The 15,782-nt window shown below is 39.1% G+C and overlaps 1 protein-coding gene across 2 annotated transcripts in view; it reads right to left on the bottom strand.

Annotated features, from left to right (window-relative positions):
* Window positions 1-15,782, bottom strand: part of mTor (serine/threonine-protein kinase Tor) — a 415,570-nt gene that overhangs the window by 290,113 nt on the left and 109,675 nt on the right. For both annotated transcript variants that reach the window (XM_067136412.2, XM_067136411.2), the window contains exon 12: window positions 6,852-7,058. In XM_067136412.2, coding sequence (XP_066992513.2) covers window positions 6,852-7,058 — 207 coding nt within the window. The remainder of the gene's footprint in view (window positions 1-6,851; window positions 7,059-15,782) is intronic.

Here is a 15,782-nt window from a genome sequence, read left to right on the forward strand (position 1 = left end):
GGAACATACAGGGAAAGACAAGGCGAGATAGAATACGAAATGAGGAAATAAGGGGAAGCGTGGGAGTGTGTAAACTTCAAGAAAAGATTGATATAGCAAAGCTAAAATGGTTTGGACACATGATGAGAATGTCAGGAGAGAGAGAATACCAAAGAGAACATTCATGGATACAGAGACTGCAAAGTGGCCTAGGGGACGGCCTAGAATGAGATGGAGGAACTCTGTTGTGGACTGTATTGCAAATAGAGCTGTAGATAGCAATAAAGTACTAGAAGAGGAATGGTAGAAAGGTCAAGTAAAGTGGAGGGCTTTGGTACACTACCCTACCCAGAAAGAATCTGGAAAATGGAATGGGCGTTCAATATATAATGCAATACATTGTCGGCCAATTTCGTTTTTAAAAACTGGTATTTTTCTGGGGACATCTTTGAATATTCCTGCTTCGTCTCGTCGAGTTTCATTAATTTCCCACAGGTAGCAGCGTTATAACTAGCCTTCAAAACAGCATCTGTAACGGAAGTGCGTACCAAACAAAGAGCAGTTATTGAGCTTCTTTTGGCAGAAAACCAAAGCATCACAGATATTCGTAGGCACTTGCAGAATATGTACGGAGACCTGGAAGTGGACAAAAGCATGATGAGGCTTCTCCACGATAACGCAAGACCTCACACAAATCTGCGCACCCGACATGAGCACACAAAACATCAGTGGACTGTTCTTCTCCATTCACCCTACAGCCCAGATCTCGTGCCTTCTGACTTCCATCTGTTTGGCCTAACGAGGGATGCACTCCGCAGGAAGTAGTACGTGGATGACAGGGATGTTACTGATGCAACACGACGTTGGCTCCTACATCGACCAGTTGAGTGGTACCATGAAGGCATACAGGCCCTCACATTACGGTGGCGTAAGGCTGTAGCATTGAACAGAGATTATGTCGAAAATAGGGTATTGGAGCAAAAGGATTGGGGAATAACATGGTGTATTTCAATCCTCACTAAAACCAACCTGCTGTTAGAAGAAATTGTGTTGCATTATATACTGGACGCCCTTCGTATTTACTCAAAGTTAATTTCGGCAGACTAAAGAGCCTAACAGTTATAACTTAACTGAATTGAAGCTGAAAAGAGATGGCTTCAGATATTATAAACAACCCCGTTTGCCAGCAGTGAGGAAAAGCTTTCAGTATTGCAAGTAAGAGTGAAGAACGGGGGTCTTGAGTATGGAAAGGAACTCAACCTATATAAATCCAAGCTCACAGTGATTGATAAAGCAGCGGTGGTCGAACTCACAGGTCATTTGAAAGATGTGGAGGTAGTGCACAACTTTTTCTACCTCGGGCCAACAATCAGTGATACAAGGTCTGGGAAAGAGATGAGGAAAAAAATCTAGCTAGCACGAGTTACTATGAAGAAATTAACTAAAATCTGGCAGAACAGGGAAGCAACTAATAAAACATCCATCTCATTGAAACACTTTATTTTCTGTTTTCCATATGGCTATGAGAGCTGGATTGTAAAGGCTTGTGACAAAAATCGTATCAATGCTTTAGAAATGAGGTGATGGCATAATGCTACCACAAGAACAGATGTAACCATACTTCAGGAACTGAAGATTTTAAAATTTCTTTCTTCTTGTATTAACATGATGGCGACTATGAGACCCGCCGGCGGTCTCGTGACACAATATATGTACTGGAGCCGTATCGCGCGCCATTCACAGATTATGCTTTCGTCCTTTCTGGTTTGTCTCTACATAAGGCAAACTAACTTCGTATACAGTGGGACATGCAGGGAGTACATAGGTAAGGTAAGGGTTATTCTGACCGAGGGCAGGTCCGAACCTCCGCAGAGGTGTTCCTGAGCCGGAGTTTACGTGCGGTAGGGTGGCCAGTTCCTTTCCGCTCCTCCATTCCCTTACCCCCCATCAACAGCGTGTGGCAACCCATCCAACTCCTGACCACGCCCAATGTTGCTTAACTTCGGAGATCTCACGGGATCCGGTGTTTCAACACGGCTACGGCCATTGGCAGAGTACATAGGAGTTAGGATAACTAAGAAATGCTTGTTCCATTACTTAAATCGTTTTCTATGAAGAAAATATCTACAAATATAAGAATAGAGACATTCAGGTTAACTCTGTTCAGAAAATCATAACTCTCGGCTGTATTGGAGTTGAATATTCAACGGCATCGTTATTAATAATGATAATAATAATAATAATAATATAAATAAAATTATATCGTACACATGGTTTATTAAAACAGTTAATATTCTGTTAAACAAATACACTGATGGTAAAAAAAAGGGGATGAGTGTAACAATGAGAGATACCACTTCAGTGTTGCTTATGGAAACAACGCAAGCACAACGATGGCTTCCTGGGACAGTCCTCACAGTACGTGGATACTTTCTTGCAGTGCTTCTGAGCATAAGTTCTGTCATGGATATTCACTAGTTCTGCGTAACAATTGACGCAACATTGACGTACTTTTCTATTTCGGCCACCCTTTTCTTCTGTTTCCTTCAAAATATGATGGCGTTTGGGAGAAGTGGAGAGAGTAGCTGCTGTACTTATACCGTTCCCCAAAATTCCAACGACCAATTCCTCTCTAAATTTTCCAATTTGCAATTTCTTCCCCATTACTTCATTATATAAAATGAGCGCATTCACAATAGCCGTTCCAAGTAGAAGTTCCAGTGCAACATTATGATATCACCTAATTGTTCTGCATAAAGACCGCCAATTTCAGCGAGGTTGCCAGCGGGTGACAGAGTGTGCGCGAACCCCGTGCGTTACTTGTGGACGATGAGACCCGCCGGGCGGTCTCAGCACACAGTGTACACAGTGCACCCTAATGCCTATAGGCCGTACTTAAGATATGTAATAGTATGTAATATATCAATTAAAGTTCACGTATCTGATTTTTCACTTCGTTCCTAATGAATAAACTCCTTAAGAAATCCCTGACAGACAACACACGTCTCTCCCTTTTCCACCGTCTGCAGCTTAATTACTGCTCTGTTAAGAGAGGCCAAGGAGTTACTCATGTGTGACCCCCCCGTGCACTCCCCAGAACAAACTCATATTTAACCCAATCACTGCCAAACCCATATATATACGTTTTTGAATGCCGTGCCACGTCCGCCAAACCCGTATACATACGTTCTGGCGCCGTGTGTATTTCACCGATCTCACAAATGAATGCGATATGATGACATGCTTTGAAATTCCGTGGAAATGCTCAAAGAAGTTCTGTACTGCAGATACACCACTCCATTTCACGTGTTTTTTTTTTGCTAGGGGCTTTACGTCGCACCGACACAGATAGGTCTTATGGCGACGATGGGATAGGAACGGCCTAGGAGTTGGAAGGAAGCGGCCGTGGCCTTAATTAAGGTACAGCCCCAGCATTTGCCTGGTGTGAAAATGGGAAACCACGGAAAACCATCTTCAGGGCTGCCGATAGTGGGATTCGAACCTACTATCTCCCGGATGCAAGCTCACAGCCGCGCGCCTCTACGCGCACGGCCAACTCGCCCGGTTTTCACGTGTTTTGAAAGCGATCTGGTGTTATTTCAGCTTCGTTGGAGTGGAACATCTTTCCCGCTTACGTGTAGCCATCATGGCGTCTTGAAGTACACATTCATCTCTTGTTGACGACGAAATTGAATGTTTCCTCATAAATAGTGATTCTGGAGAGCTATATTTTGGTAATGAAGGTGAAGAATATCTAAGTGGTGACAATGTACTACAAGAAAGTGCGAGACAAAGTAGTAATGATGAGTCTCATGCGGAATTGTCATCCCTTCCTCAGATAAATTATTTTTCCCCAAATATAAAATATTTTGATATTACCAGTTCTTGGATAAAGAATTTTATATTATATTTAAGTAATAGTATCACCGAGTGGAGTAGCCGCGCGTATTAACATGCTACGGAATGGAGCCAAGCTCTGCACTCGGCAGGCGAGTGGGTTCGAACCTCATCGTCAGCTGTCTTGAGAATTTTTCTTTATGGTTTCCGGTTTGCACTCCCAAGTAAATGCCAGGACAGTTCCTATTCATAAGCCACAGCCGATTCCTTCCACTTCTGTACCCAGTTTCATTCACCATCATCATCATTCATTTCATATTCATTATCTTCTCAACTGAAGTTTGTGTCGGGAAGGGCATCCCGTCGTAAAATATGATGTAAAATATACTCTTACTTCATCCCCGACAGCGTATTGGGCTGCAGGGCTAAGGGAACGATATGGATTCCATTAATAGTATCAGTAAATATGTATCTGTCAAAGTGCTTCTTCCTTAAAAAAACCCGGCCCACAGCGCTCGGCTGGTCATCAAAACTCAGCAGTGAAAAGGTTAAATGGATTTTACTCACGATCTCCCCGTCTATGGAACCTTCTACCATCGGAAGTACTGTATAATCTCGAATACCACCTGCACTTTCTCCCCCAAAATATTGGTTCTAAATCTTGGGTTCATTCTCGTAAATATTTACTACGCTTACATGGAGTGTTGAAATAGATTTGAATATGGTTATTGTACTCACTATACCACAGGCCTTATTGTGTTTTAGTTGCGTTCTAGAAAACAAGATCGATTTTTTCTCAATACGGTTACAGTGGCATGTAAGGTAAATGTAAGCGAAATGTAAGGTAATGAAATACAGGAAATCAAAGAATATGCAGTAAATATGAAAGCTGCTGCGGATGATCAATCGTAATTTGTTTCACAAGTGTTGCTGGCATGCTGGATGCGCGAATAGTTGATCTCGCGGGATATCGTACTTTGCGAGAGTCAAGACTGTTGGTTACGGAAGTCTACCTCGCTTACATTCGAGTTCCATATCTGTCCCGTGAAAGTACTGTTTCGATAGTAAGACTGATTCAAAACAGCGTCTGCAGTCATTTACTGTGCGTAAGAAACTTAAACATGTAAGCGAAGTTGAAATATACGGATATTGTGCCGTTGGCAGAAAGTACGATATTGATGAATCGTGTATTTGTGATTGGCAGAAGAAGAAGAAAATCTTCTAAAAAGTAACGGCGATCGCAGAGCATTCCACGGGCAGAGTGCAGTGTTTCCGGAAATTGAAGAACGACTCCACAAATTTGTGATAGAAAAATGTGAGTTAGGATATGGTGTTTCTAGTGATGTGTCGATTGAAAGCACTAGAGATCTCAAAAGAACTAAAAACACAGGGTTTTACTGCAAGCGGCAGATGGATCCGAAACTTATATATCGGAGAAAGGGATTGTGCATTCGGAGACGTATGTCTATTTCACAAAGTCTCCCTGGGGCGCATGAAGAAAAATTAACGGCCTTTCAGCATCACATTATTCATTTGAGGACGCAAAATTCTTATTCGCTGTTGCAAATTGGGAATGCTGACCAGACACCTAAAATGCCGTTGGAAAATACAGTGGATACAAAAGGTTCTAAAAGTGTAACCATCAGAACAGGTGGTAACGAAAAGCAACGATGCATGGTAATGTTGTGGGTATAAGCGGATGGAACCAAACTCCCTCCATATGTGGTTCAGAAAAGGAAAACACTTCCGAAAGGAAACTTGCCGTCCAGTGTTATTGTTAGAACACATGAGTCCAGCTGGATGGACAGTGCGTTAGTTGAGGACTGGAAGTGCGTTTGGCAATGTCACCCAGGAGCTTTGTTACAAAAACAAAACATGCTTGTGTTGGACAGTTACCGAGGACATACAACTGATGCCATAAAATATGTGATGAGGAAAGGAAAAACCGATCTTGCGATAATTCCCTGATGACTCACTTCTATTCTACAGCTGTTGGATGTGTGCGTGAACCGGCCTTTCAAAACTGCAATGAAACAGTTGTACACCGAATGGATGTCTGATGGTGATCACGCCTTAACACCAACCAGACGAGTGAAGAGGCCTGAAGTGGGACTAACATGCAGCTGGATCAAGACCGCTTGTGTGTGCATTCCCAACAATCTAGTGTCCAAAAGCTTTAACAAATGTGGAATTTCAAATTCAGTGGACGGTAGTGAATATTTGTGGAAAGATGCCAGCAACAAAAGTTCCTATGGTGAAACTTCATATGACGACGGTGAACTGTGAATGATCTGCGTATTGGACCGATTTTATTTACGATTTTTGTGATGATTTTATTAATTATAAGCTGTTTGAATTTATGTGTGTGGTATATTTGAAGAAAATGAAATAGGTTTGTAAGTTATTTTATTTTTAATTTTTCCATATTTTAGCCGTCTCAAATTTAGGATGCAGGTCTTATTCGGTGGCGGGTGGTATTCAGGATAATACGGTAAAACTTCTTTCTCTTCCTCACATCCTCCATGCAGTAAAGAAAATGTATATGTAAATAAAAACCCATATGTGATGTATATAACTTATATAGATTAGAATTTCAAGAATGATGTGTGCAAGTACAGTTGAATGTGGGCGAACATGGGCAAATGTGTATGCGTGAGGTGTGGTAGTGGTTTTTGTGCAGAGGTATGAGTGACTGGGTCTTTTTACTCTTAATATGTATAGATTAAATCAAGAAAAATATTATTCTAAGAGTACATGTCTGGAGTGTATATATATGTACATTTAAAATTGTCTATACATCTGTTATTATTCAGTAGAGTTTATGTAAACATACGTGAGAATGGAGGCACTACCATGCATGTGGCCCTTTCTCCATCTACCACTCCTAGATTGTACATGTACAATTTAATAATAATAATAATGACGGGGGTCCTTGATTCATAACATGAACCAGAAGATAACTGGAAAAAAAAGATGAAGAAACAACTTTTTTCAAATATCATTCTTGTCCTACATATGAAAATGGCCAGACTCACCTCAGCAAGATCACCAATGGCTGTGAGAACACTGACCACAACTCCAGGGTTGGGCTCTTGCTCCTTCAGTTTGGGTACAAGCACCTTGAGGATGGGCTCCATGTATGGACGGATGAGGCGTGGAGCATTCACCACGAGATGATCCAGCATGCGTGCAGCCTGTTCTTTGTTACGGCCCATCCCGCTATGTTCCAGCTCGATCAGCAACTAACAAAAGACAATTCAATTTGCCTCATGAAATTCAATACTATCCACGGAAATACTGATTCCAAGGAGTAAACAGGGACCATATTTACATAGAAGGGGTGATAACACTATCGAATTTCATACTTCATCCTTAAAGGTTAAAATTAAACATTTTTATGATACAGACGTTGATTCCCATAGGGAACCTGAAATATTTGTCCCAAATGAGTAAATTTATAATACCAACATAGTTGGTCCATTATTGGACATTATAAATTTTTCAGCTAACTCATTCCTGGTTGCCAGCATTTCACCCTAGTGTGCTAAGTTGGGCTCATCAGTTGGTAAATATTACACCTAGCAAGACGCATGGGTGGTGCATACTGTGGAGACCACTGCGTAGGCTACTTGGAGCCACCGGCAGTGCCAATGCACTATTAGAGACTTTTGTCTCATTTTCAAAAACTGATGCCTGCCTGGCCATCAGATGATAGGGAACTGACGAGACCAATTTAGCACACTGGGGCGAAATGCTGGCAACCAGGAATGAGTTAGCTGGAAAATTTATAATGTCCAATAACGGTCCAAATATATTGGTATTTTAAACACTTTTACTTGCATTAGCTGGTCACTCGGGTAACATCATGAGAGGGAACAGTTACTGATTTTTCTCTTAGCTATGAAAGTGTTATTTTTTTGTAGTAAACCTTTTAAAAAATAAAATAATCAAATATAAGAGGATAGAAACATACATATAAGAAAAAAAATATAATGACATGGTAGTGTGGGAAGGAAGGAACAGAAAGAAGATGCAAGGTTAAACATGCAAACCAAAAGGACAAGGACAAATTCCACATCTTCACAAAATTACTTCTCCAAATAGATGGGCTTTCTCCTCATCAATCCCAATTCAACACACATTTCTTCTCACTTTCATCAGAGGAGGGTGCAAGCATCCACAATTCTTGAGAAGTATTAAATTATGAAGTGGGATGAGGATGACAAGAAGAAAGCCAAATAAATACAAGGAAATGGAGAGTCAAAAAGAAAATACCGCAATCAAAATTTTGTTCAAAAAATGAATATTTTCAAAAACAAATAATCTAGTTTTTTCTGGTCTGAAAGCCTTCCATAAAACTTTCAACTTTGAATGTTACTTACAATGTAAAACAATCAGAAGATAATATATTACAAGTAGTTTAAAAAAATACACTGAATCATAACAATGTCATCTATACAATTTGCTTGTTTTATAAGATCTATCCAATAATTCAAAGAAATAAGAATATTAAAAAAAAGCTGCTATTACTAAAAATCTCAGTGGCACATACACTGCTCTACCAGGTGGTTGACAGATACTGGAGTATTACATGTTAAAAACTTCATTGTTGGTCCGTACCGACAGCAAGAGACTTCAAAATAAGAAGACTTGAGGTTTCCACCTTTCCAATACATAACATAATCATGTTAGCAATTAAATTACATGAATGTCAAAAATTTTTGCAGGACATGTTCCGTCTCTTTGAGGCATCATCAGCCACTTATTTCTAATGGCAGTTGCTAAGACCAGTCGCACCACTTGAGATGCGTCAGCTGTGAAAAATAAAAAGGGGACTCCCAAATAGAATACCACATTCTGCAATATTTTCCACAGCAGTTTATGAGATCCGTATTATTTAGTGCAACCTCTATTTCAACCTTGTGTTTTTCTGTTTTTTAAAGGCTTCTAGTGTTTTTTATGCACTATTTTTCTGATCTTAGTGGACATAAATGCATGTTTGTTATTTACAGGAATGACAACTCTTTAGTGCCTGTACATCATCATCATCATCATCACCACCACCACCACCACCACCACCACCATCACCACCATCTGGAGCAGTTTCTCCAACCGCAGGCTGGGTCCGCTTGGAATATAAGCCTCTCCATAGTTTTCTGTCCTTCTACCACTTCTCTTCTCTCACTCTCGTCCAGTTCCCTCTTCTTGCCTCGATGCTCTTCTTTACACCTTTCAGCCATTTGCCCCTCGGTCCTCTTCTAGGTCTCCTTCCCTTCAACTCCATTTCTCACATCTTTCTTGATATCCTTTCTTCTCCCATTCTCGTAACATGTCCATACCACTGCAGCCTTGATTTTTCTATCTTTTCCTGTAGGGGTACCTCGTTTACCATCTCCCGAACTATCTCATTTCTTACTCTGTCGATTCTTGGTAAACCTACTAGACACCTTTGAAACTTCATTTCCACTGCTTGTATTCTACTTTTATCCCTCTCCTTCATAACCCATGTTTCTGATCCATATGTCAAAATTGGCACAAAATAAGTCTTGTAGATAATTCCTTTACATCTCTATGGTACATCCCTGCTCCATATCAGGCCTCCCACACTCTTAAAGAATCCATTTGCACACCTTCCTCTTTCATTGATTTCCATCCTGTTTCCTCCACTTTCTTCAATTACACTTCCCAGGTATTTAAAGCTTTCAGCTCTTTTCAACTGCTCCCCTCCTAATGGCATGCCATTATACGCTTGGTTCTTGCTTCGTGCTGTTACTAGCACTTCACTCTTTTGTGCTGAAAACTACATTCCATAAGATGACACAACTTCCTCCCATACATTGAAATGTTCTTGCACTTCACTCTCACTGTTTCCCCATATTAGTAGATCTGCAAACAACACTGCTTTCATTCTTCTCTCCCCAATGATCTGTGCTACCTTCTGTATTATATCATCTATTACCACTATAAATAGTAGAGGTTTGAGGGCACTTCCTTGCTTTACACCATTTGTGAAATCAAACCCTGCAGTTCTTTTGGTTCCGACTTTAACAAAGCTATCACTTCCAACATACATATTTTTCACCCTTGTCACTATCTGCTCATTTACTGCTTTACTGCCTGTACATGTCTATTTTTAATTTATGCTGGAAATAACTGGCTGATGATGTCTCAAAGAGATGAAACATGTCTGCGAATATTTTTTATATTAATGTAATTTAATCGCTAACGTGATTATATTATGTATTGAAAAGGTAGAAACCTCAAGTCTTTTTATTTTGAAGTAAGATACTGGAGTGTCACGATATTAGAGTGGTAACTGCTCAACTGTATTGCTTCTCTTCACCAGGTCTGGCCTTCTGCTTCTCATGTCGGACAGCTCCTCAGTTGAGTGCACCTCTTTCCAGCCCTTGGTACTGAATTAAGCTGCTTGAGTAAACTGGTAATTGAGCTCAGGACCTTTGAGTAAGAGGGAGACATATACTACTACCTCTACACCATCGGGCTGGCCACTAGTACTACTAATGAATTATTACGCAACCATCATTCCAACTTGAAGTATCATGAACTTGAGATGGTAGATGTACATATTGTATATAACACTGTATTCATCATACACTAAATAAATAAAATAATGCATATGTTCACAATGTTTATTTTTTCTATCCAAATTTAATTGTTTTACATAAAAATAACACACGTTATGACCATCTAGAACAGTGGTTCTCAACTTTTGTGGACCTGCACCCCCTTTGCATCCGTAAATTATTTCATGCGCCCCTAGATTTCTACAAGTTCTACTTTTCTGTTGGGGTTAATATCACAAAAAATATTTTATAATTATTTTATTATTATTAATTATGAGTACTTAATGCATATATGTTTCAAAGTAATTATTATAATGCAATCACTTTACAAAGAAAGTCATAACACAAATAATAATACAAGAGAATAAAACAAATTATAGTAAATATATTATGAGGATTCCACACTCGCTGGAATTATCTTTACAAACTTCATCATTTGATTTGATTTTGTAAGAACAGAATTAATGATTAATGATTTCAAATTTGATAGAAGATTTTGTGTGTCATCACAAAGCTCGTTAAGTATAATAAATTTAGTAAAAAAAGTTTTTCTACGTGTACGATATAGTAACAACATTCTAACTCCTGTTTCACAAGTTTCACCTTGGTGTTTTATTCAGTTATAACCTATCATTTAATGAACATACTGAAAATATTTGTAAGAAATCATTACAAAAATTGGGTTGCATTACTAGATATTCTAGAGAATTTTTAAACTTAACTACCTGTCGATTGCTATATGTATGTATCTATGGTACGCTAAATTCTCTGGACATTAAATTATAAGTTAATTACCATCCATTGATCCTTTGTCCGATTGTTGTTCTATCTACTTTAAGTGTATATAGATGATACCGTGTATTAGCGCAGTTGAACAGTTGTTTGTGTCCCTGACTTTTAACACCACAAAATTAATCATTGGTGCTGTATACATTCCACCGTAGTCTCCTGTCCAAAAATATTTCGAACACTGCATTGTTGTTGAAAAAATTATGTCAAATCTCGACAACCATTTACTGCTCCTTGTTAGTGACTACAATCTACCACATCTTAATTGGATAGTAAACGAAGAAACATTTTCTGGCCTTGTGTCAGCAGGTAAGCACAGGGTGCAGTCCAGTTTAGTTATAGACACATTTTCTTATCTCTGTTTAAATCAGTTTAATGCTATCCCAAATTTTCTGAATCACTTTCTTGATTTGGTTTTTAGTAACTCCAGTTCTATTGAAGTAAAATCTAGTAATGAAAGTATTGACTCCCTCGATTGACACCACCCAGCATTAGCCAATTCACTGCCTCTTCACTTGCTGCATGAAGTTCGTGGTATCCTGCCTGGAAGCTCCACAGTGGGCACATTATTACAACATGTTGGACTGTCTGAGCCATGTCACCACAGTCCCAATGAGGGCTGGAAATTTTTCCCCACTTGTGGAGCCAGAAGTTGCATCTTCCAAGACCGGTCTGCACCCTGTTCAACAAAGCCCAGATTCTTCTTGGCAAGTTGAACCCAGCAAGTTTCCTACAAGGGTCAGATATCAAACCTAGCTGGTCAGGGTTTGAAGCAGCCCACTCTTCCCTCCAGGCATTATTCATGTTGTACTATGATTCAACCACCCTCTTTCCTAGTTGCCATGATGGATGTCAAGATTTTAATCTTCCATGCTTCTGAGGGTTGCAGTCCTGATGAATTGGCAAGAGTCTATTTGCAGTACACTTTAACCATACCTTCTTTAGAGCAGTTAGCCTTCAAAGGTGAGGAGAATGGATGTTAGTTAATACTGGCAGTTATTTAAGTGGTGTGGATTTGAGTGTGTCAGACACTGTCCTCATGGTATCATTCAGCTGGACATCAACTTTTCCTGTGTGTGCGCTGTTGATCCATACAGGGCTGCAATATTCTGCAACTGGGTATACTAGGGCAAGAGCTGTTGTTCGGAGGAGATTAGCATTTACTCCCCAACTAGTGTCACTTAGTCTGTGAAGGGTGTTGTTACGTGTTTTAACCTTTGCTGCTGTTCTGCAGAGGTGTTCTTTATACGTCAAAGAGCGATCCAGCCCAATACCCAAGCATTTTGGATGAGCACTGTATTTTAGCTGTTGCCCTCTGAATTGAACTTGTGGAATGTGATGGGCTCTCCTGTTGTCTAGATGGAAGGTACTAATCTTTGTTTTGTTCACAATGGGTTTCAATCACCAGGTGTTGAAGTATCTATCCATTTTTAGGAGATCTTGTGTGAGAATGGCTTCAGCGGTCTCAGAGTCTGTGGACTGTGCTGTTAGAGCTATGTCGTCAGCATATATAAACTTTCGGCATGCAGTAGATGGAAGATCTGCCGTGTAGAGATTGAAGAGAAGTGGAGCAAGAACAGAACCCTGCGGCAATCCATCATTTAATCTGTAGGATCTACTTCTTTTCCCATTGAGATGTACTTGAATTAGATGATTGCATAGCATATTGTTAAAAACAGAACCCTGCGGCAATCCATCATTTAATCTGTAGGACCTACTTCTTTTCCCCTTGAGATGTACTTGAATTAGATGAATGCACAGCATGTTGTTAAGCAAGGAAGCTAGGGTCTTGAAAGGGATAATTTTCAGAAACTTCAGGATCATCCCTTTTTGCCAGACTGTATCATAGGCTGATGATAAACCCACAAACACAGCAACAGTTTTCATTTTTTCTTGAAACCCCTGCTCAATATGGCTGGTTAGTGCCAGAACCTGATCGCAACAGTTCCTGTTAGGTCTGAATCCTGCCTGTTCAACTGGAATGTGCTGAAGTACTGTAGCTGAGATTCTGTTATAGATCAATCTCTCTAGTAGTTTGTAGCAGATACTCAGTAGAGCAATAGGTCGATAATCTTCTGTATTACAGCCACTTTTCCCAGGTTTCACAACAGCAACTACTTTAGTTCTTTTAAGAAGAGGTGGGAGCCTTCTTTTCATTAAAATGCCACTAAAGAATTTAGCAAGCCATTCCATAGTTCTAGGACCACTGTGCGTCAGAAATTCGGGATGGATACCATCCAAGCCTGCTGCTTTTCCCGATTTTGTTTCCTTCAAAGTAGCTGAGATCTCTGCAACAGAAAAATCCTCAGAGAACTGCGAGTTTGTTTCAGCTCTGGACAGTTCTATCATAAGATCGTTTAGAATTTGTCTTGTTTTATCCCTTTCTGTGTCTGCTGATGCTCTGGTTAAGCCAACAATTCTGTTTTTACTGCACCTATTATTGTTACCAATGGAGTTCCTCAATCTCACCTTGTGCCCTTACTTTTTACTCTCAACATAAATGACATTAGAAATATACTTAAGAATTCTGAATTGCTTTTGTTTGTTTGCCGACGATGCAATTTTTTTAATGCAAATTAATTGTCCACTTGATTATTTAAAACTGCAAGAAGATCTACATCATCTGGCAAAGTACTGTATTCGAAATGGGTTGAAACTTAATCAGGAAAAATGTAAAATAAGATCATTTTTAAAAAACAAGAAGAAAATATCATTTCAGTACAAATTTAGTAACATCATCATTCTAACTCCTGTTTCACAAGTTAATGACCTTGGTGTTTTATTCAGTGATAACCTATCATTTAATGAACATATTGAAAATATTTGTAAGAAATCATTACAAAGATTGGGTTGCATTACTAGATATTCTAGAGAATTTTCAAACTTAACTACCTATCGATTGCTGTATGTATCTATGGTACGCTCTATACTAGAATACTGTACACCTGTACAGAACCCTTCTCATCAGACCTCTATCCATAGATTAGATTCAGTACAACATAAATTTCTTCATTTATATTCATTTGGAGCAGGATTCTCATATGAAAATGTTGATTATACAGCCCTACAACAGTCCTTAAACCTGTATAGTCTGTCACAACGCTGTGAATTCCTGGATGCACTCTTCATTTTTAAATTGTTTCATTCCTTGGTGAATTATTCACAACTCCTTGAAAAAATTAACGTACATGTACCAGACAGACGCACGAGGTTCAAGAATACATTGTCTACAAATTGGCATAGAACTAACTATGCATTCAATGGGCCAATTGAACGAATGTCAAGATCTCTAAACAAAGTGGATATTGATATATTTAACCGTTCATTGTCAAAATTTAGAAATCACTTACATAATCTCCAGAATTGACTATTACTTTCCTGTGCTTACTTGTAATATAACCTGTGTATACATCTGTATATATTTTTCTCTTTATACTCCAGTGAACTGTCTTTTTAGTGAGTTTTGTTTTGTTTATTTTTCTCTATTGTTGTGTAAAATGGTATTACCGTTAAAAAAGTATTGTTATTATTATCATCTATAGAGTGCTTCAGGTTTGATTACAGTTGTATAATGTCAGATTTTGCAGTTCTAGAAGAGGCTCTTTTTGTTGTATATATATTTTGTTAACTGAAAAGCAATCTCCATTTTCTGGAGTCTTGATTCAATAGATTTCTTTTCGTTACAGTTTGCTGTAATCCATTCACCTAAATACTTAAATTCGTTTACTCCAAAGATCTTGTTATTGCCAATTAGAAGTTCACTTGATGCGATTTTGATGTCAATCATAAATTTTGTTTCTTCAAACGAGATTTGTAAACCAATTTTCGCTGCTTGTTCTTGTAGTAGTTCAAGTTGTTTTTGTGCATCAGAGACATCTTAGGCAATTAGTGTGATGTCATCACCAAATGCTAAGCAGTCTAATTTCATGCCTTTCAGTTTTGTCCCCAGTCGGTGGGTTGGTGCACTAGCCTTTCTCCATTCCCGTACAACATTCTCAAGCACACAATTGAAGAGCAACGGGAATAGTCCATCGCCTTGTCATACTCCTGTGTCTATTTGAAATTCTGTGCTCAATTCTCCCATAAACTTCACCTTGGAATTGGTTTCCGTGAGTGTTTCTTTGATAATGTTTGCTGTTTTCTGATCAAGTCCAAATTCTGCTAATACCTGAAAAAGTGATTCTCTATCTATACTATCGTATGCTTTTCTGAAGTCGATGAATGTGATGACATAATTCTTGTTTGATGAATTGTGGAAATATTTCATAGAGGTTTTTAGATATATTATTGTACATCTTCCAGGTGGAATTTCCAAAATGTGCTAAACTGTTAATTTTTAGTCCTTCACTTATCTATACACCCAAATAGAGGGATAGCAATCATTTCTTGTTCTTGAATAAATCAGCAACAGTCTTAGCCACAGTCAACAGATAAAAAAGAGTAAATCCCCAGCCACAGCATTTCAGTTACAAAGGTAGATCTTGGGCCACTCAGCCTGGCCAACTCCTGCTCCTACTCAAAAACCAAACCCCACGACGCGACATCCCTGGTGGGCCTTGGGTTATCAAGCAACCACTGCTCAGCCCGAAGGCC

The sequence above is a fragment of the Anabrus simplex genome, chromosome 1, assembly GCF_040414725.1.
Source record: "Anabrus simplex isolate iqAnaSimp1 chromosome 1, ASM4041472v1, whole genome shotgun sequence".
NCBI lineage: Eukaryota > Metazoa > Arthropoda > Insecta > Orthoptera > Tettigoniidae > Anabrus > Anabrus simplex.